Source organism: Miscanthus floridulus, chromosome 10 (assembly GCF_019320115.1).
Source record: "Miscanthus floridulus cultivar M001 chromosome 10, ASM1932011v1, whole genome shotgun sequence".
In the NCBI taxonomy this organism is placed as follows: Eukaryota; Viridiplantae; Streptophyta; class Magnoliopsida; order Poales; family Poaceae; genus Miscanthus; species Miscanthus floridulus.
Genome location: NC_089589.1, coordinates 82,197,188 through 82,218,628, shown reverse-complemented (window position 1 = coordinate 82,218,628; position 21,441 = coordinate 82,197,188). Strand labels below are relative to the sequence as shown.

General features: G+C 49.6%; 1 protein-coding gene across 1 annotated transcript in view; it reads right to left on the bottom strand.

Annotated features, from left to right (window-relative positions):
• The window catches only part of LOC136486808 (uncharacterized), a 41,907-nt gene extending 21,643 nt beyond the window's left edge, over nucleotides 1–20,264 (bottom strand). Inside the window, exons 1-6 of the mRNA XM_066483831.1 lie at nucleotides 20,007–20,264; nucleotides 19,744–19,927; nucleotides 18,723–18,808; nucleotides 17,672–17,784; nucleotides 16,496–16,561; nucleotides 15,593–15,699 (exon numbers count right to left, since the gene is read on the bottom strand). Of these exons, the coding sequence (XP_066339928.1) occupies nucleotides 15,593–15,699; nucleotides 16,496–16,561; nucleotides 17,672–17,784; nucleotides 18,723–18,808; nucleotides 19,744–19,927; nucleotides 20,007–20,134 (684 nt within the window). The 5' untranslated portion in view covers nucleotides 20,135–20,264. The remainder of the gene's footprint in view (nucleotides 1–15,592; nucleotides 15,700–16,495; nucleotides 16,562–17,671; nucleotides 17,785–18,722; nucleotides 18,809–19,743; nucleotides 19,928–20,006) is intronic.
• Nucleotides 20,265–21,441: the final 1,177 nt, after the last annotated feature.

Sequence of the window (21,441 nt, the reverse complement as noted above, 5' to 3'; positions counted from 1 at the left end):
ATGGAGTCCGTGCGACTCCTTGCGCTAGCTGCCCAGGAGGGCTAGCGTGTTCATCACATAGACGTCAAGTCAGCATTCCTTAACGACGACTTGAAGGAGGTCTACGTGCACCAGCCGCCGGGATTTGTGATCCCCGACAAGGAGGGCAAGGTGCTCCGCCTGCGCAAGGCCCTCTATGGCTTACGGCAGGCACCGAGGGCGTGGAATGCCAAGTTGGATTCCACGCTAAAGGGGATGGGCTTCGAGCAAAGCCCGTATGAGGCGGCCATCTACCGACGGGACAGTGGAGAAAATGCTCTGCTGATGGGTGTCTACGTCGACGACTTAGTGATCACCGGCATCAAGGATGCGGAGGTGGCGGCATTCAAGGAAGAGATGAAGGCCACCTTCCAGATGAGTGACCTGGAGCCTCTCCTTCCACCTGGGAATCGAGGTGCACCAGGATGACTCCGGGATCACGCTTCGACAGACCGCCTATGCCAAGCGCGTTGTTGAGCTAGCTGGGCTCACCGACTGCAACCCAGCTCTCACTCCGATGGAGTAGAGGCTGAAGCTGAGCCACGACAGCACGACGGAGGAGGTGGACACTACGCAGTACCGGCGTCTTGTGGGGAGCCTTCGCTACCTCGCCCACACACAGCCGGACTTGGCATTCTTCGTCGGCTACGTTAGTCGGTTCATGCAGCGACCGACGACGGAGCACCAGCAGGCTGTGAAGAGGATCATACGCTACGTTGCGGGGACTCTCGACCACGGTCTCTACTACCCTAGGTGCCCTGGGGCGGCACACTTCGTCGGGTACAGCGACAGCGACCACGCCGGCGACATCGACACCAGCAAAAGCACGAGCAGGATCCTCTTCCTCCTCGGCAAGTGCCTCGTTAGCTGACAGTCGGTCAAACAGCAGGTGGTGGCCCTGTCCAGCTGCGAAGCCGAGTACATAGCGGCCTCCACCGCTTTGTCTCAGGCGCTCTGGCTCACTCGACTGCTTGGTGATCTCGTCGGCAGAGATACTAGAGCGGTGGAGCTCAGGATGGACAGCAAGTCCGCTCTGGCCCTGGCAAAGAACCCCGTTTTCCATGAACGGAGTAAGCACATCCGGGTGAGATACCACTTCATCCGAGGTTGTTTGAAGGAATGGAGCATCAAGGCAAGCTACGTCAACACCAAGGACCAGCTTGCGGACCTGCTCACCAAGCTCCTTGGGAGGATCAAGTTCCTTGAGCTCTGCTCTAGGACCGGGATGGTTCAACTTTCCCACAAGACGACGCACAAGACTTATGGAGAGAATGATGGAATAAGTCTCTGTGTTGACTGGTCTTTGTAAGGCTGCAGCATCCCTGTGGCTGCATTGGCTGCATGGTGGTCTTGCTGCTCAAGGACAGCATCCTTGACTGGCTAGGACAGCACCTTAGCATCTAGGATAGCACCTTAGCATCTAGGACAGCATATGTTTTAGCATCTTGGCATATGTTTGACTGGCTAGCAGCCTATAAATATGTATCCCCAACCCCTCAGGTTAGCATGACATTTGGAAATAAACCAGAAAATTGCCTCAACTCCTAGTGTCATCCTCTCTCGATGAGAGTAAGAATTCTGCTACTAACAAAAGTAAGAATTCAGCGACTAACAGGCGGTTCTCTAGGAACCAATCAGAAATTAAAATCATGCACTGGTCATTGCCACACATGCATCCATGCGGGGAACCAGGGAAGCTGACGCATGCAAAGTCCGGAGGGATGGTGCTAATGCTAAGCGTGTCTTTTTTTATTAAGAACATTCAAATTATGATATTTATTAAACCATAGATCCAATTTATAATCAGATTGAATCTTTGTGCTCTTTGCAATTAAATACAAATGAAGACCAATATTGACTATGTTATGTTAAAAGAAAATTAACATATGGGTCCCACGTGTCATGCTCATAGCTTTACAAACATTTAGCACGGGTGTAGTATGAACAAGAACAACCGTACAACATGTATTGGAATTTTGTGTTGACAACCATACCTCATGTTGTAGATTAGAAGGTAGATGATACATGTTATGAATTATTAAATTGTCTTATTTATGAACTTATTTTATTATTTCAACTATATATTGTTAATTACGAACTATATATATTACATTGACTCTACATATTTGTGGCCGGTTCAATTCAACCAGTCCAAAACTATTGAACCAGTGGTTCAAACCGGTTCCTAATGGTTGAACCAGTGAACCAATGAACTGAAGTCGTCGCCGGTTTGATGACCGGTCCGGTCCTAATAACTATGCCCCAAATGCATGTTTAGTGGCAAATCACCGTGTGGTCCAGACCACAGGGAGATGCAGCAAAGCTTCAGTTCTTGCAAGAGCTCAAAGACATTCCCTGCCCAGACCATGGTAGGTGGCTCATTCTACGAGACTTCAACCTCATCTACCAAGCCGAGGATAAAAATAAGACAAATCCAAATCGGGCACGGTAGGTGGCTCATTCTAGATCTCAACCTCATCTACCAAACTGAGGATAAAAATAACACAAATGGGGATGTTATGGCAAGGTGAACCAATGATACTGTAGCGCGTGAACAGTATAAAAGAGAGAACCAAGTATCGATTGTAATCAAGCAAGAAGAACCTAAGTAGTCTACAGATGAAAGGGTTCTTCCAGCTACCCTAGCCAATCCATATCAAATTGGTATCAAAGACCATTACCGAGGCATCGCCATCCATGGCCGGCCTCGACATCGATCCTACGACCATCTTTGCCAAGCTCGACCTCATCTTGGCACAGTTCGTCACCCTCAACAAGCACCATGATGCTAGTGAACGGCGTACACGCTAGGAACATGCGTTCGGCATCGTCTCCGAGCCGCCGGTATCTCCGGCCCCGACGACCCCTACCCCAACAATTGTGACACCACCGGCGAAGGCCCAGCTGCCACAACTCCGGCAGTCTCATCACCAGCTTCGCCAGCAACCCCGTCGGCACCAGCGTCACCAACACAGGTGAACGCCTCTGCACCAACATTGGCGGTCATGGTGCCTTTGTCGCTGCATCTACTAGCCGCAGCACCGATCCTTTTTCATCCGTCGGCAGTGCAGCCAACACGAGCAGGGCCATGGCTGTTTGCACGCGCGGATTCCTTGTCGGCTCAGCAGCAGGCCTTCAAAGCTCCATCGGCCACTTGGAGTACGCCTCCAGCGCAGCCCTGCTCTGCTACACCCATAGCAGGGGTGGCTGCTTGTGGCGGGCACCGTCGACTCCACGTGCAGGTGCTCCATGGATACGAGCCAGACGGATAAGATTCCGGGCAGATCAGACACAGCAGCCAATTCTCGCACCTCGAGAAGGAATGGATCATGCACCATTGCAGAAGCAGAACCCATGGGACAGTTGATTTTGGGGAGCCATGTCTTCCGCCTCGACTACAACTGCAACATAGGTCTCCTCCAACAGGGCTACCAGCCTACCATGGAGATCTTCTCTGGGCCACGTGTGTCAGGCTTTTTTTTCCTCGAACACGCAGGAGAGCTGCGTATCATTATATTAAGAAGAATAAAGGAGTGGGTTTAGAAACCCCATACAGCCACACACCTACACACACCCTTTTACATCTAATATTGTACCTCTCTCTCAAATTCTAACTTGACCCAAGACCACTAGAGAGGAACTCACACATTGGCTGGCTCTAGAGCAAGGAGATTGGATATTCCCCGAGCTCCAGCCAAACTCCACAGGAGAAACTCATCTTTTACTGAAACCAGAACACTATTTAGGCTCGGTTGAATCCCATCAAACACACAGCGATTGCGATGATTCCAAATGGACCAAGCTCCCAGAAAGATGATGGAATTGAGACCTTTTTTAGTCTGGTCATCAACCCCGGAATTAGTTCTTGCCCACCATGCATCAAAAGAGTTGTCATCAGGCTGGGGGGAGAGGTCCTGCAGGCCGACCTTATGTAGAATGTTGTACCATACTTGCCGGGAGAAGACACATGAGATCAATAGGTGTTCAATCGTTTCCTCAGCTTGATCACAGAACGGGCAGCGTTCAGGATGGGGCAGATCTCTTTTAGCAAGACAATCTGCAGTCCAGCACCTATTGTGTGCCACTAACCACCTGAAGAACTTGCATTTTCCTGGTGCCCAGCTCTTCCAGATTCTTTCCCAAGGCCCAAACTGTACAGCCCCAATAAAAAATCCCTCATGTGCAGATTTGGCAAAGTACACTCCTGAACTAGAGAATTGCCATATATGAGCATCATCTACTTCAGGTTGCAAAGTCAACTCCGAGAGAAGGTCCCACAACTTCAAAAATTCTTTCAACACAGGTACTGCAGTGGCATCCCGTATGTCCTGCACCCATTTCATCCCGGTAAGGGCTTCATACACTGTCCTTTTCCTTGCTTTGTTGTTGACTGATCCAAAAAGAGTAGGCACTAATTGATCCAGGCTCTGTCCATGCAGCCACCTGTCGGTCCAAAAAATTGTGTTCTTGCCATTGCCAACTTCTGAGACAATGGCCACTCTAAAGAAAGCTTTGACCGCAGGGTGCACTTGGATCTGGAAAGCCACCCAAGGCCTATCAGGTTCAGTTTTCTGCAGCCACAACCAACGCATCCGGAGAGCCCATCCCAGCTGCTGCAGCTGGGAAATGCCAAGGCCTCCGAGTTCTGGTGGCCGAGTAACCTTAGGCCAGTCCAACAGGCAGTGTCCCCCCTTCGCATCCCTTCTGCCTCTCCAAAGAAAGCCCCTTCTAATTTTATCAATTGCTTTAAGAGCCCAGGGAGGAAGATCCATTGCCATAGCCAAGTATACCAACATGGAAGTGAGCACAAACTGAACCAAAATCTTTCTCCCGGCCTTTGTGAGCAAATCCGCTTTCCAGCCCGGAAGTCGATCAGCGATCCAATCAATGATTGGCTGAACTTGCTGCTTTGTCAGTTTCCGCAAGGAAAGCGGGACTCCTAGATATTTGCAAGGGAAATCTGATAGTTGACAGGGGAGATGTTCCTGTATGGTGATTTTATCCTCCTCCGAACACTGGATGAGGTACCAGCCGTCGAGCTTGTCCTCGCCGGAGCCGGTGTTGAGGAAGACACGGGCTCGCGGCTCCTCGATGTCGAGTCGACAGCGGACTGGGTGCAGAAGGTCGAAGCTTGCGCCTTGTCGCTGCTCCCTTCGGCATCCAGCTCCAGGAACCCGTGCGTGAGAAACAGAGCAGCCTCCTCTGCTTCTGCGGCATTCGCCGCACCGCCGCGCTCGCGCCGGGGACGGGGGCAATCCCTGGCCCAGTGTCCGGCGCGGTTGCAGTTGAGGCAGGTGTCATCGCGGTTTGCCTTGCGTTCGCCGGCGGCGAAGCCTGCCTTGTCTGCCCCGCCGCCGTCGTGATCTCCCTTGGGCTTGTTCTTCTTGCCGCCACAGGGACGCCAACGACAGTCCTTGGACGATCCGGTGCCATCCTCCTTCTTCTCGAAGGCCCGCCACTGCTCAGCGGTGTACAGTAGCTTGCCTCCGACCGCTCTTGGCTCGGAATCCGGCGCCTCCTCGTGGTCTTGCACCGCCTTGAGCCTCCCGGTGACATCCTCCACAGAGAGCTGCTCAAAATCGAGGAGCGTCTCGATCGACATGACGATCTGCGCGTACCTCTTTGGCATGCAGCGAAGAAATTTCTCCACCACGCGCTCCTCCGTGAGGTCGGTGTCGCGTTACGCGCCATCTGCTCCATCAGGTTGGTCAGCCGAAGAGCGAAGTCCTCGACTTGTTCTCCATGCTGAAAGGCGAGGGCTTCCCACTACCCACGAAGCCGCTGCAGCCTCGCCCGTCGCACGCGATCACCTCCGATGCGCGCCGCAACGATCGCCTCCCACGCCAGCTTCGTCGTGGGCTTGTTGACGAGGGACGCGCCAAGCTCGGTGGGGACGACGGCGCACAAGGCCTCCAGTGCCCGGCGATCGTCGTCGTAGTCGACGCCGCTGACGTGGACCGCCTCCTAGAGCCGCGGTGCCTGAAGCTTGACCTTCATCAGCAGGTTCCACTCGTGGTAGTTGGATTTGGTGACATTGGCCACGGCGTCCCTGCTCCGGTGTCGCGGTAGACGGTCTGCAGCACCAGGGAGCGCCCGCGGCGACCACGACGCCACTCTGGTGACGGCGACTGGTGGCGGCGCCTAGCCGAGATGCGTGATCCTCCTGATGGGATAAGTCTCTGTGGTCTTTGTGGGGCTGCAGCAGTCTTTGTGGGGCTGCAACAGCATGGTGGTCTTGCTGCCCAGCACCCTTGACTGGAGGACAGCAGGGACTGGAGGACAACAGCATCTTGACTGGACAGAATCTTAGGACATCATCTTAGAGGACAGCATATTAGACTAGAGGACAGCATCTTAGACAAGAAGACAGCATCTTAGAGGACAGCATCTTAGCATTTAGGACATCTTAGACTAGCATCTTGGCATATGCTTGGCTGACTAGCAGCCTATAAATATGTATCTCCAACCCCTCAGGTTGGCATGGCATTTGAAAATAAACCAGAAAATTGCCCCAACTCCTAGTGTCATCCTCTCTCGATGAGAGTAAAAATTCTGCTACTACCAAGAGTAAGAATTCAGCGACTAACAACTGGTATCAGAGCCGTATTATCCTGTAGCCTGAGCATCTCTTGCTCATCTTCTCTCCCAGCCCCACAACAGCCCCAGCTGTTGGCAGCAGCAGCTCCTTCGGCCGCTCCTGTGCACTCCTCTCCCTCTGCAGCCCTCTCCCCACACAGCAGCCCTCCGGTAGCGCGTCATGTCCGCAGGGCAGTCTCGGCGCTCGGTCGCCTCGAGCACGCGGCGTCGGCAGGAGGCCGAACTTGCCGCGGCAGAGGAACGCGAGTGAGCAGCGGCAGAGACCGCGGCGGCGGCGGCGGCAAGGGCGTCGAGGCTGGTAGCGACGGAGCTGGCAGCAGCCAGAGCGGAGGCGGATGCAGCGCGTGCGGCGGCAGCGGAGGTCGAGGCTCTGCGCGGCAGCATCGGCAGCTCCATTTCCGCTGACGACACCATCGACGCGGACCTCGAGCTGCTAGAGAGGGAGGCAACGCGAGCGCGGGCGGCGCAGTGGGCAGCCACGCACGCCCACGAGCGTGGCGGCAGCCCAGACAGGCGCGGACGCGCTGGCGGCGCTCCTGGAGGAGGCACGCACGGCGGTGGCGCTCCTGGGGCAGCCGCGCACGCCCACGAGCGTGGCGGCAGCCCAGACAGGCGCGGACGCGCTGGCGGCGCTCCTGGAGGAGGAGCGCACGGCGGTGGCGCTCTTGGAGGAGCCGCGCACGCCCACGAGGGGGCGGCAGCCCAGACAGGCGCGGACACGCCGGCGGCGCTCCTGGAGGAGGCGCGCATGGCGACGGTGGCGGACAGGTCAATGGAGAGCGCGGCCTTCACAGGCAGCGTGGCTCTCTCTCCGGATCGGTACCGTGTTTACCACGGGCTCCAGGCTGTCGTCAGGGACGTCGGCCCCGGCGGTGGGTGGCCTACCCTCACCAAGACCAACTACGTCGAGTGGGTTGCGGTGATGATGGTAAAGCTCCAGGTGCGGCACATGTGGGAGGCAGTCCGGTACGGCGACGTCGACTACGACCTAGATCGACGGGCGCTGGATGCCCTCATCACTGCAGTCCCGCCCAAGATGCAGTTCTCGCTTACCAACAAGCGGACTGCCAAGGAGGCTTGGGATGCCATCGCTGCGGCACGCATCAGCAGCGACCGCGCCCGCAAGTCCACACTGCAGGCACTTCGCAAGGAGTGGGAGAACCTGGCCTTCAAGCCAGGTGAGAACGTTGATGACTTTGCTCTTTGTCTCAACACTCTGTTGCAGAAGATGGTGCAGTTCGGCGATGACACCTACGGCGAGGAGAGAGCTGTCGAAAAGCTCTTCCGCTGCGTCCCCGAGAAGTACAAGCAGATGGCTCGCTCGATCGAGTCTCTGCTGGATCTCTCCACGATGTCGATCGAGGAGGCGATAGGTCGCCTCAAGGTCGTCGACAGCGATGAGCCACAGGCTCTCTCGGGGCCCATCACCACTGGCAGAGGGAGAGGAGTGAGCAGGAGCGGCCGGAGCTACTGCTTCTCCCAGTTGGGGCTGTTGCGCGGCTGGGAAAGGAGATGAGCAGGAGATGCTCAGGCTACAGGATAGTACGGCTCTGATACCACTTGTTCGTCGCTGAATTCTTACTCTTGGTAGTAGTAGAATTCTTACTCTCATCGAGAGAGGATGGCACCAGGAGTTAGGGCAATTTTCTGATTTATTTCTCACACAAATGTCATACCAACCTGAGGGGTTGGGGATACATATTTATAGGCTGCTAGTCAGCCAAGCATATGCCAAGATGCTAAAACAGATGCTGTCCTAGATGCTAAGATGCTATCCTAGATGCTAAGGTGATGTCCTAGATACTAAGATGCTGTCATAGCCAGTCAAGGATACTGTCCTTGATGCTGTCCTTGAGAAGCAAGACCACCATGCAGCCAATGCAGCCACAAGGATGCTGCAGCCCCACAAAGACCAGCCAAAACAAAGACTTATCCCATCAAAGTCAGTCATCTCTATAAAAGAGAGAACTCGGTATCCATTGTGATCAAGCAAGAAGAACCTAAGAAGTAGTCTACTGACAAAATGGTTCTTCCTGCTACCCAAGCCAATCCATATCAGGGGACCTTCAAAGCAACGCTTGGTGTAGGCAACGAGCAAGATAACCCAACGCTCGCTAGAATCAATAGGCTCTTCTGCACGCCGGAACGGGAACTAGCATTCCCATCTTGTTTCCTCCACTCATTGTCGGCACTCATGTCGGACAAGACGCCGCTACTTCTATAGGGAGAATTACTACATCAAAGAAATTTAAATTTTCACATCGAATTTTTTTTGGAAAGAGATGGAAGGGTTTCAGGAAACGGTCCTGGAAGCTTGGAACAAACCGGTCAACTCCACCTTGCTTCTAAAGCGCCTGCACATAAAATTGCACGTGTGGTGAAGGGCATCAAGCGATGGTGCAGAGAAAAGATTGGAGACACTAAACCGCAGCTAGCACTGGCTAAAGAAATTTTACTCCAGTTGGAAGTAGCACAAGAACTGAGAGCGCTCACACCTGCAGAGTTGGAGCTGCGTCGGCGCCTCAAATCTCGCTATTTAGGCATAGCGGCCATTGAAAAATCCATAATCAAGCAAAGATAACACCTCGCATACATTCGATGTGGAGACACCAATACGAAATTTTTCCACCTCCACACGAGCTCAAGATCAAGGAAAAACTACATACACTGCTTGCACACAGACAGTTGTACTTATCCACTAAGACAGGGAAAAGGCAATTGCGGAATATTTCAAAGAGCACCTATGCTTGTGTGTACCAAGACCGGCCACCTTCCATTAGCCTTCACTAGGATACGCTCCACATGATCTCTCAGCGCTAGAAGCCGTAGGTATCACACAGCTGCTCGATGTGGTCGATAGTGTTATCCTAAACACTAAACGGTAAACAGCCGGTCACCTGCCGTTTAGCCCATTATTCGGGCAAAACGGGTGTTTAAACGGGCAAAACGGCCGTTTAAACGATCGAAACAACCGATTAAATGGAAATGGTGTACCACCGTGTAGTGTTTAAACGGGGTAAACGGGCTAAACGACCGTTTAGGCGAACAGACGGCCTCCTTGCCCAGCTTGTGCAGTGCCTCGAAGTGGAGATGGCTGAATCGCTCGTGCCAGTGCCACGCTTCATCATCACTGCACGTGGCGAGGCAGAGTGGCCAAGCCACCTCGAGATGGAGGACATAAAGACGGTTTGGACCGTGCGCGGACCTTCACGAGAAGACAGCCGCGCCGATCCCAAATCTAATGAATCCCCTTGTCAATCTCCACCTTTGATCCGCCCTCGTTCAGCTGCCCGAGACTGATGATCGAGTTGCGCAAAGCCGGGATGAAGTAGACACCATGTAGCACCCGATGCTCGCCAGTCTTGCCTGCGAACACGATCGAGCCAAGGCCTTGTATCTCCACCCTTGAGGAATCGTCGAACTTGACCAAGCCACGGACGCTGCAGTCGAGGTCGGAGAAGAGCTCACAGCAGCTAGTCATGTGGTGGCTGGTGCCGCTATCGAGGTACCAGCCGTCGAGCTTGTCCTCGCCAGAGCCGGTGCCGAGGAAGACTTGGACTCGCGGCTCATCGAGGTGAAGGTTGGTGGCGGCGAGCGCGGTGAAGAAGGTCAAAGCTTGCGCCTTTCCTCTGCTATCCTCTATCTCCAACTCCAGGACGCCATGCGCCAGGAACAAGTTCCTCCTCTGCTTGCGGCATGTGCACCACACCACCGCGTTCGCGTCGAAGCTAGCGGCAGTCCTTGGCCAGTGGCCCGTTCCACCGCAGTTGAGGCAGGTGTCATCGTGGGTCGCCTTGCGTTCGCCTCCGGCGGCATCTGCCTTGCCTCCTCGACCGCCACCGTCACCACCACCAACGCGATCTCCCTTGGCCTTGCCCTTCTTGCCGCCGCACGGCCGCCGACATCGCTAGCTTCTCCTTCTGGCGAGCGAGCCACTACTCCTCAGTGTACAGCAACTTGCTGCCGATGGTGACCGGCTCGGTGGGAGGCGCCTCCTCACAATCGTCCGCCGCCTTCAGCCTTCCAGTCACCTCCTCGATGGTGAGGTCCTCAAAGTCGAGGAGCGTCTCCATCAGGGGTGAAGCCCAGTTAGGCACCCCCTCAAATTCCAGAATTTCTTGAGGAATAGCTAAATTCGGTCCTACAGGCACCCCCCATGGCCCAAGATGAGGCACCCCCACTAGCCCAACAAGCCCACTGCGCCACTTCCTTCTAGGCTTCCAGCTGAACCGTCATACGTGCAGCGTAGGCTCCGTCCGCGAGGTACCTTCCAAGCGAAGCGTCGCACTAGCGCACTGCACGCAGGGGCGAATCCGAGGCTTTGAGCCATGGCGGTCACATCGTGCCGCGTGCCCCTGCTGGCTGCTGCCGTCCCGGGCTCCAAGCGCCGCCATCCACCTATCCCGCCGTCCTAGCGCCGCCATCCCACAGTCCGCTCCGGCGCTCCGCACCGTACGGCGAGGACCGAGCGTCCGAATCGTTGCGCTGGTCGCCTGACCGGTAGTGGCAGGAGGCCGTCCCCGCCCTGACTCAATGACTCCTGTGAATTTGTGGTCCTGTCCGTGGTCATCGCTGCCCTCTGCGGCCTTGCCGGTGAGTGTTTATCCTCAATTTCATCTCCGATCAAATTATTTATAAGTGAAATTTTGAACTGCAATTTGATTATGCAAATAAATAAATTATAGGTAATCATGGAGAGGTATTATAAACGGAAAGCTCCAGACACGATCGATGGTAATAGAATTTCATGTCCAGATGAATCAATTGGGATGAGGAGATTAAATATGACCACGGTTTGAGGAAAGAAATTGATGCTTATCATCCTAACCTAAGAGAAAAAGTGCGAAGAAAATACTAGGAGAATGGACCTTGCCAACCTAGCACATGAGATTTTCCTGTTACACAAATTGGAGAGAAAGAAAAGCCGAGAAGATTTGTTCCAGAATGGTTTGATGAGTTTGGTCCTTGGCTTGAATATAGTGAGGCAAAGGATAGAGTATATTGCTTTTTATTGTTTCTTGTTTAGAGAAAAGAAAGATGCAGGATATGATGCATTTGTGGTTAAAGGTTGGAATGGTTATCATAGGAAAGAAAGGCTAAGGTCACATATTGGTGAGGTTGGTGGTTTACACTATAATGCAATGAAGTGTGATGATTTGTTACAAAGAAAGCAACACATAGATGTTGCTTACAATCAGATTAGTGAAGTTGCTAAGAAGGCCTACTTTACTCGGTTGAATGGGTCCATTGATACGGCTAGACTATTGTTGAAGCAAGGATTGTCTTTCCGTGGCCATGATGAGTCAAAAGAATCCTACAATAGAGGAAACTTCATGGAGTTCTATGATTGCTTAGCAGAGCATGATCCAATGTTACGCAAAGCCATGACTACAAATGCTACAAAGAATAGTTGTTAGTAGCTCCTGAAATTCAGAGGGACATTGTTGAATGTTTTGCAAATGAGATTGTACAATCTATCCTTGAAGAACTTGGGGATGATGTCTTTTGCTTGCTAGTTGATGAGTCAAGAGATGTTTCTTGCAAAGAACAAATGGCTGTGGTCTTGAGGTATGTTGATAAATTTGGGATTGTGAAAGAGAGGTTCGTTGGCGTTGTGCATGTGACTAAAACAATTTCTTCCCACCTCAAGTCATCCATTGATTCTCTACTTGCAAATTATTAGATGAAGTGAATGAATTTTGTGACTTGCATGAAATTGATAAGAGTGGAAATGGAAAGTACATATATTGATCCCCGACAACCTAGGAAAAAAATCAGGAATTACAAACAAGCATCACTATGCAGTGGATTGCTTTAATGATATTATTGATTGCTTTAGTGAGACAACTTCTCAACTGCTTGTTTGCTCAGCCGCTTTTAATCCAAGAGACTCATTTCATGCTTTTGATGGGGAGACTTTGATGACCTTAGCCAAGCTATATCATGATGATTTCACCAATGATGATATGAGGGACCTTAGTCATGAACTTCACCTTTACATTGCCGATGTGAGATCAGATAATAGATTCTCCAACATAAACACTACCGATGAGCTCTCACAAAAAATGGTAGAGAGAAAGAAATATCTGTTGTATAAATTGGTCTATCGACTTTTGAAGCTTGCGCTAGTATTTCTTGTCGCTACAGCAACAGTTGAGAGATGTTTTTCGAGCATAAAGATTGTAAAAACAAGTTTGTCTAATCATATGGGTGATCAACACCTGAGTCATAGACTTAATTGCTATATAGAGAAAGTAGAAATGAAGAAAGTTAGCAATGAGACTGTGGTTCGTTGTTTCATGACCATGGAAGGAAAAGGGCGTAAATATGATCTAAAAGAGGTAATACAAATGCAATGCATCTACTTTCAATGGATAATTCTATATTTTCTTTGCTAAATAATTGACCTATTTGTTCTCTTTTATTTAGGCTGGATCAAATATACTGCTATATGGGAGTTGGGACATCTTTTGTTCATCGTTTTGGCATTCTCTCAATCACTACACTACAGTGATCGATATCGTCTTTATTTTGTTATAAACGGTGAGTGTTATTGCCCTTGTCCCTACCAATTTGATGTTAAAAATTGAGATTTGGTCATGCTACTTGTTTCAACATCACATGGGTCACTATATTCATGATGAAGTTGTGCAACCCCCACTCAATTGCTCTAGCTTCGCCACGCGCGATCTAGGAGTACTTCGGGACAACGCGCAGAAGCTTCTCCACCGCCCGTGCCTCCATGAGATCGTCGTCGCCGTGGCGGGCCATCAGACTGGAGAGGCGAAGAGCAAAGTCGTCAACTTCCTCACTGGGGCGGAAAGACAGGCGATCCCAGTCTTGGTGGAGTCGCTGCAACGTCGCCCGGCGGACACGATCAACGCCGACGCGTGCTACAGCGATGGAGTCCCACGCCTGCTTGGCGGAGGCCCTGTCGGTGAGGGAAGCTCCTAGCTCTGGAGGGACGGCGGCAAGGATAGCCTCTAGCGCCTACCGTTAGTCATGGAAGTTGACGACGACGCCATCGATGGTCGTCCCAGAGCTGTCGGGCCTACATCTTGACCTTCATCAGCAGAGACCACTCATGGTAGTTCGTCTTGGTGAGCATCGGCCACAACATCCCTACTCCTGAGTCCTTGTAGATGGTCTGCACCACCGGCGACTGGCCATGGCGCCCTCAACATCGCTGAGGTGACCGTGACTCGTGTCGCGATGGCAGCTACTCCATCTCCGCGCGCAGAGCCTCGACAGCAGCCGCTGCAGCCTGGGCTACGGCCGTTGCCTGCCTGGCCTTCTTGGCCACATGCGCAGCTGCCGCCTCCGCAGCGGCGTCTGGCACCACCGCGCAAGCAGCTGCGGCAACGCGGGCTCTGGCGCTTACGGATCCACCGGAGAGACCGGAGTGGTTGAACATGGTGGCTCTCAACTCTCCCAAGATAACCTAAGCTCTAGATACCAATTGTTGGCCAAGTGAACACACAAGTGAACTCTAATTTGTGAACTGCCTGAGGGCAACTTGGCCTTAGCCGCTTATTCTCATTATATAGGAATAGGAAAAGCAACTTGGTTTACAAGAAAACATCTTACCTGCTATAACATATTCTAACCACTAAAATGGATGCTCAGCATATTCTAGATATTAGAGTAGCAGCTGAAAACAGCTTGACAGGAAACAGTAAATAGCTAAATAGTTAACTAGATACATAGAGCAGCACTAGGCTTCACTCTCACTTACCACCCTCAGTCTTTTCTGTGGAAAGGTGATGAAAAATGCAAATGATGGGCACTGCTTAGTCAACTGGCCAACGGTAACCAGATCCAAGGATTTGGAAGGCTTAGGAGTACCCAACCAGGATAAATTAGGAAGAACCCTGAGACTGCATTTGTTATGGCAAGACTCCAAACCTTGGGTAGGGACTGAGATTCCCTGCAACGAAACTGTTCTTCTCTTCAATGCCTCCATTGTAGTAACGATTGGAAATGGGAGAAAAGCACGGTCCTGGCACCATAACTAGCTTGAGGGAGAATCCCCTAGAAACCTGGCACAGAACTTGTTTCAACTTGCTAAGAGGAAAAACAAAACAGTCCATCAGGAGCAAGTAGAAAATGCGTGGATTCGTTCCCTCCGAGACATCACATCAGCCATTCATGTTGAAGAATTCATCTCCTTATGGATTAGAATCCAAAACGTACAGTTGCTGCCCAAGGTGCATGATTCCATAATTTGATAATTTGGAAGTGGACGGCCCACAGTGTGCACTCCACCCGGTCAGCATACTGAATGCAATTCAAAGGAACCTACACGTGATACCGGCCGAGCCTAATTTGGAAAAAAAACACGGAAAATAAGTGCAAATTTTTGCTCGGACACTCGTACAAAGGAAAATACTCACAACAGACAACCTGCGGTTGAAAGGATCACCACACCAGGAAAATTGCATCATGTGCAATGGACCTCAAGAGACTTGCCTGCACTTGTGCTTGCTTTGCCCTTTTGCTGTTCTCATGTGGAACCAAGTTTTGATGTGGGAGCACTTCGATGTGAAACTAATCCAACATAATGCTGACCCTTCGGAGATCAGTTCTTGGTAGGAGGCTGCAGCTCTAAAGGTTCCAAAGGACCAGCGACGGCGCTTCAATGCCATGGCCATCTACATAATGTGGAACCTCTAGAAAGGAAGAAACGGAAGGACTTTCGAAAATAGCTTCCAATCGGCACAACTAGTGGCCTCAAGGGTTAAAGAAGATATCGATCTGCGTAAGAGGGCGCTAGCGGCTGCGGGGTGGTCCTTTTGCGTAGCCCTTGTGTGCCCCTGGTAGGGCATGGACCCGTGTAGTCTTGTTTTTCTAGGGCAGCTGTTGTAATTATCCTCTCAAGTGTGTAAACTATTTTTCCCCTCTTAATTGAAAGGCAGAGCTCCTGCCATCTTTTTCCAAAAAAAATGTATGGATGATGCTATGCATAGCATGGACTTACCAGATCAACTCCTTTGTAGGGTGCAGTAATTTCTTCAAGTTTTACAGAAGCATCATTTAACCAAGCATTAACAGATTCCTTACTGCCTAAGATAACAGGCATTCTATCTGCCAGAAAATATCACACTCAGTTACTTGCTACCCAATTAAAATATAAACATGAAGGTAGACTTGCTGCATCAGCCAGTTGCACAAAAGCATCATCTGTAAAAATATAATATTATACCAACTTATGACAAGCCATAGACAATTGTATTTTCAATACGAATTCAAGTAAATTCAAGTTATCAAAACAGCTACTATTGTACTACAACCCATGCTGCAAAAATGCTCACTAAAAAGAAAAGAGGATAATGCATTCATGGCACACACAGTATTAGCACTGTTCAGAAGAATGAAAAATGTGTAGAACAGCTAATATAGTATAAATAAATGTTGGTGAACAAAAGAAATTAGGCTTCTTAACGCATACTTTGAGCAGTTACATTTAGCGTGCTTGTTATTGACAAGGTACCTACCCATTTTCCTGTTATCTTGAAGAGTATGCATGAGTGTTTGACTTGCCATAAACAATGCAATTTGTACAGCCATAAAGAAGCAACATCGCTAATCAGGAAACATGCTACTGTCATGAGATTTAACTGAAAGCTGAAGTCTCTTTCCATGCGCCAAACAGTATTTTTCAAAAAGGAGCATGGAACTAGCAGGATTAAAGCAATTACAAATTATAATCCACTAATCCCGCTAAATGCTGCAGTGAAGAACTGCATACAAGAGGATAACTTAATAAAATGAAAAAGAAAAAGAAAACATGTGCATCAAGTTGAATATGGCTAAAGCACGAGCAGTCATAAATAATTTTGAAGATGTTCAGAAACACTGGAGATAAGAGCAGATCACTAACCATGAAGCCAATTTAGAGAAGTTGAGGCACGTGTAGTCAAAATAGTGAATGTATGGTTGATCTCTCCTGAGGTAAATAGTAGGTAATGCTGGATTATCAGTATCAGGGAGAGTGACATAATTTGATTGTTTCAAACTTGGCATGAACAAGCTTCTTTGAACAGTATGGTCAAATAAAAAAGTTAGGCATGTGTATGCAGTATGCTACGAAGTAGAGCATCATATGCTACAAGTACTTACTGGACCAAATTTGAAGTAATTTGTGAAGAGACTGGTAAATTATTACAGTTTTCAAGATTTTTTTTTCGTGAACGCGACTTCACGCATTTTTCATTAAGAGGATATACAGTTTTCAAGATATAAACTAAATCTTAACGGGGAATAGAATGGAGGCTATTGACACAAGCACTGTGTTCACAAATGGGTGCCTCTACGTGTCCATCCTGCTTCACATCTATGTATGCTGGTCCTACATATGTCCAGTAGTGCAGTGCTCGAACACATTGTGCTTTCCCATTTAGCACTGACCACTTTTGGCCCATTGCGCTGCCATCTTCCTTCGACAGGTTCAGGGCTGAGCATTACTGTCATCGCTGTGTTGCTAGAGTCGTCTTGGACAGTATGTTAATCTCAAGCATAACAATCTGTAAGTGTGAACTGCTTTGTTCAAGAAAAAGTGTGCACAATTTTGCATGCAATACTTATCCAAAGCTTCACTATTTTTGAAACAGCACAACATCATGCTTGCCCCTCTGTAAATGATTAAGCAGTTACAGGTATAAAGACAGATCAGAGAACTACAAGAAAATATCAAACCCAAGTAGGTTAAAAAAAGTAAAAAGTATCAAGAACATAACAAGATATTGAGAGCCACAACTCCTCATGTTCGAGAACCACAACTCCTATGATTGATGGCAAAACAATAACTGAATAAAATAGGATGGGTATAGCATGATCTGCTCCGTCGAAAACAATAAACTTGATATTCAAAAATGCTAGTATCAAATCCATCCTTGACAAGTGACATACATGCAGAATAAAAGAACATATTGACTAAATCACCCAAAATACTCAGCCTTTAAATTCCCCCCAAAAAAGTTGGATTTATAAATTAGTAAATAAATATTTTTTGTAAAAAAGTAAGAATATAATTATTGCAATCAGTAAGCATCCTAACCTTCTGGATTTGTCCACGTATCATACAAGGCTGCAAAGACAAGAGGCCTATGATCTTGAAAATGTATGTAGTATGGCTGTTTTTTTGATCCATTCTTTTTCCACTCATAAAACCTAAATCCATTACAAAATCCAACTCCTGATCAGTTAAAGAAATGTACTCAACAGACTATTTCTTCTTTCTAGGAAGTTACTGAATATCCAATTGCAAACTGCAACAAATCATACACGGGGCAAAGTAAACTGTTATCCGTTTACAATTGGAGGGTTCAAAGTATAAAGTATAAACAATAGCACATCGTATGAGTGAACCAGAAATATATTTTCCATGTAGGCAAGAGGGATATGCAAAAACGAAATGGGTGTTATATTATTGAAAGAGTAAAATGCACAAGGGGTCCCCGAACTTGTCCCGAGATGTCAGGTCCCCAAACCCTTAAAACTCATTTTTAGGTCCTCGAACTTGTCTTGGTGTGTAATCTAGATCTAGATCCCAATTCCCAAACTTTTGAAATGTTATTTTTAGGTCCCAGGACTTGTTTTGAAGCCTTTAAAAAAAATCATAGTGAAGCTGACCAGATTAACATAAATTATTCATACCCCATTAGTTGTTGGACTGTAGTACAAATCGAGGCCAGCTGTTCCAGAAAATATCAGAAACATCCGAGACTGGCAATATCAGTCGGACATGTCACAATGTTAGCATGAATGCAATGGCTTTGAAAGATATCCATGTCTTGTTAGGATTGAACATACATAAGGTGGCATCCTGGTTTAGGATGTATTCATAACAGGCTAGAGTCAAATTAAGTCAGTACCCCTTGCTATATTCTAGACCCTGTACTGCTTTGGAGTCAACAAGAATAGTTAACTGTCTTTGTACCGTATGAACTATGAAGTTATCCCACCGAAGTCTATAGCCTATGTCCCCATTCCAATGTCCTCACTCCCTTGCAGTGTGTACACAGTATTTTATCTATACACAGAAGACTGAACATCTGGCATGGCATAAATAGAAGTTGCAAAACTCAAAATCAACCATATTTCCATACCCTTCTACTGCAGCAAGGCACCTATTCTTTTGAATTAGTCGACGGAATGAAACCTTTTCTTTTACGGACTCTGATCTGGCATTGAACTGCATGAAAAAGAAAACTATAACTCAACTAATGCCAAAAAAAGGAAAGGACCAATTCCTGAATTAAAAAAATAGATTCATGAAATATAAATAAAGCATCATAACACATCATCAGTCACACAGATATTACAAATGTGGACATGTAATTTGACACGAATCACGGCTTCTACATTTTGTTTGTCATGTTTAATTTTTTGTCTACATACTGCAACGAACAATCGACCTATTTGCCACTTCCTCATTTTTATTTTTAAATTTTTGCCATAACCCAACTTGCATGGATACTTTTTCCTAGCCTTCTTCTTCATCCCAAAGCTACCACCATCGCCAGAATTCTACATCCCAACCAGTTAAAATCACTTCATTGCTTACACAACTGCAACATTGCAGCTGCAAAGGCGATGAGGTCACCTATGCAGAGACTGATCACCGTAGGTCAAATAGTACCATATCACAGTGTTTCCCAGCATTTACTTGCCTGCAGTCAATAGCCAAGAGGCCTGTCTTGAATCAAGTGAACATTTGGAAAAAGAGTGAGATTAAAATATTCATTAAAGCAGAGGAAACTAAAAAGGGGTATGGCAATTCACAGGGATAAGTAGATTCAAGGTTGCAATGCTCTTTCAAAACTATAGAACCTACCAACCAATTACTAGCAGCACAACACTAAATCACTAATGTTAAGATCAAGAAGAAAAAAATTACATTAGAATGCCAAGCTAGAATTGTTCGGGTAACATAATCCCACTGCAAACGATTTATGGTCTACAGTCCATTTTCTGCCTCGAAATCCAAAGCGGCTCCGTGCTACAGTGATTTCACGGAGGAGCCGGAGCCCCTGGGAGCTATGCCAAACACAGCCAGGAGTAATGCTCAGGTGTAAGAACAAGAACAGATGCTACAAATATAGAAGACATAGCAGCCAATCCACACACCATCCTGAAATGGTCGGGTTTCTCGGTCTTGCTGGTGAAGCTGGGCACCAGCCCCCACTTCATGCACTGGATCACCGGCCCCTCCCCATCCGCACCCCGTCCTCCGTCGCCGCAGCCTGGTCGTGCCCGCACGGCGCCCACAGGCAGGTACGCCCCAGGCAACACGTTGTACGACGGCCGGAACCTGCGCCCCACACAGCCAAGAGCAGCGAAAGCTGAACGCACACGAACATGAACCCGTGTACCCAAAAGGTTTGTCCTACCGGTCAAGATGGATCGTCGGCACAGCGGGGCCGTCTCCACCGCCGCCCGCGTTGGCGGAGGTGGTGGGGAAGCCGAAGGCCCTGGCAACCTGGGCCGGGCTGAGGGTGCACCGGGCCCTGCCGCACATGGAAGGCTGGACTGGAATGCGTTCTCAGCGCCGCGGCGGTGATTGATACTCGCTCTAAACGGAGGCGACGGAGACCTGGCCGGGGGATTTTTAACTTTTTGCTGCCATCCTTAAGCACGAAACTCCTTGGTTTTGCCACTTTTATTCAGCGTTGCTACGAGTAATTGCCATCGCAAACAGTGAACCTCCTAAGTTTTTGCTATTTTTACTGACATGGACACACTAAATGGGCATGTCAGCGTGGCAGTGAGCCTAAAAAGACCTACCGAGCATGCGAAATGACCTATTTACCCCTATTGCTTCTGTCCCTGTACTCGCTGACACGTGGGCCCCACACGTCAGCTTTGTCTTCAACCTCCGGTCACGGATAGGAGCTAGGCACCTCCAGCTTCATCTCACACCTCCAGCACCTGGTTTGGAGCCGGGCACCTCCAGCTTCGTCATCCCTCCATGGCTGTCGAGCAGCCAAGGACGACGAGCAAGGCACCACGCGTGAAGTCGATGAAGGAGTTCTTGCGGCAAAGAGGGGTTGGTGGCAGCCAACCACGGATAGAAGTGAGGCTCTCCGGCGGAGTGCTTCGGTTGAGGTGGAAGACGCCACTGCGACCATGGATTGGCACTGAGATGTGGATAGGCGGCCGCGAAGGGTCCTTGCGGCGCCAACGAAGGAGATGGGGAGGCGAGAGCTGCTGTGTATGCGGAGATCGGTGAGCTCGACCTCGAGATGGCAATGACGGCGACGGCGGTGGTTTACGACAATGGGGCGGGGGTTGCCGAACGACGAGTAGCAGGGTGAAGTCGTCGTGCCACTACGAACTCGCAGAGCCCGTTGGGAGTAGCAGAGACGGCTGGATGGGGGAGATCGATGGTGACGATGGAGCTCCAGTCATGGACGCAGCTCCGTGCAAGCTTGAGTCTTCTACCCCGCCTTCGTGGAAGCTGCAAATAGGAGCAAGCGCAGGGAGCTTTTATGAGGCAGCAGCTCTGTAGCAGTACGACCTAGGTGCCAGCGCGTCGCTCCTCCTCCCTCCGCCGCCAGAGCCCGCTCGCCGTCGGGTCGCTCGGCTTCGGGTGATGGCTGGAGGTCGAAGACAAAGCTGGCGTGTGGGGGACACGCGTCAGCGAGTAGAGGGAGAGAAGCAACAGGGGTAAATAGGTCATTTCGCATGCTCTGTAGGCCTTCTCAGGCTCATTGCCACGCTGGCGTGCCACGATAGCAAAAATGGCAAAAAACGTAGGAGGTCCACTGTTTGCTATGGCAATTATGTCGGAGCGCGTATAAAAGTGGCAAACGAAGGAGTGTCATT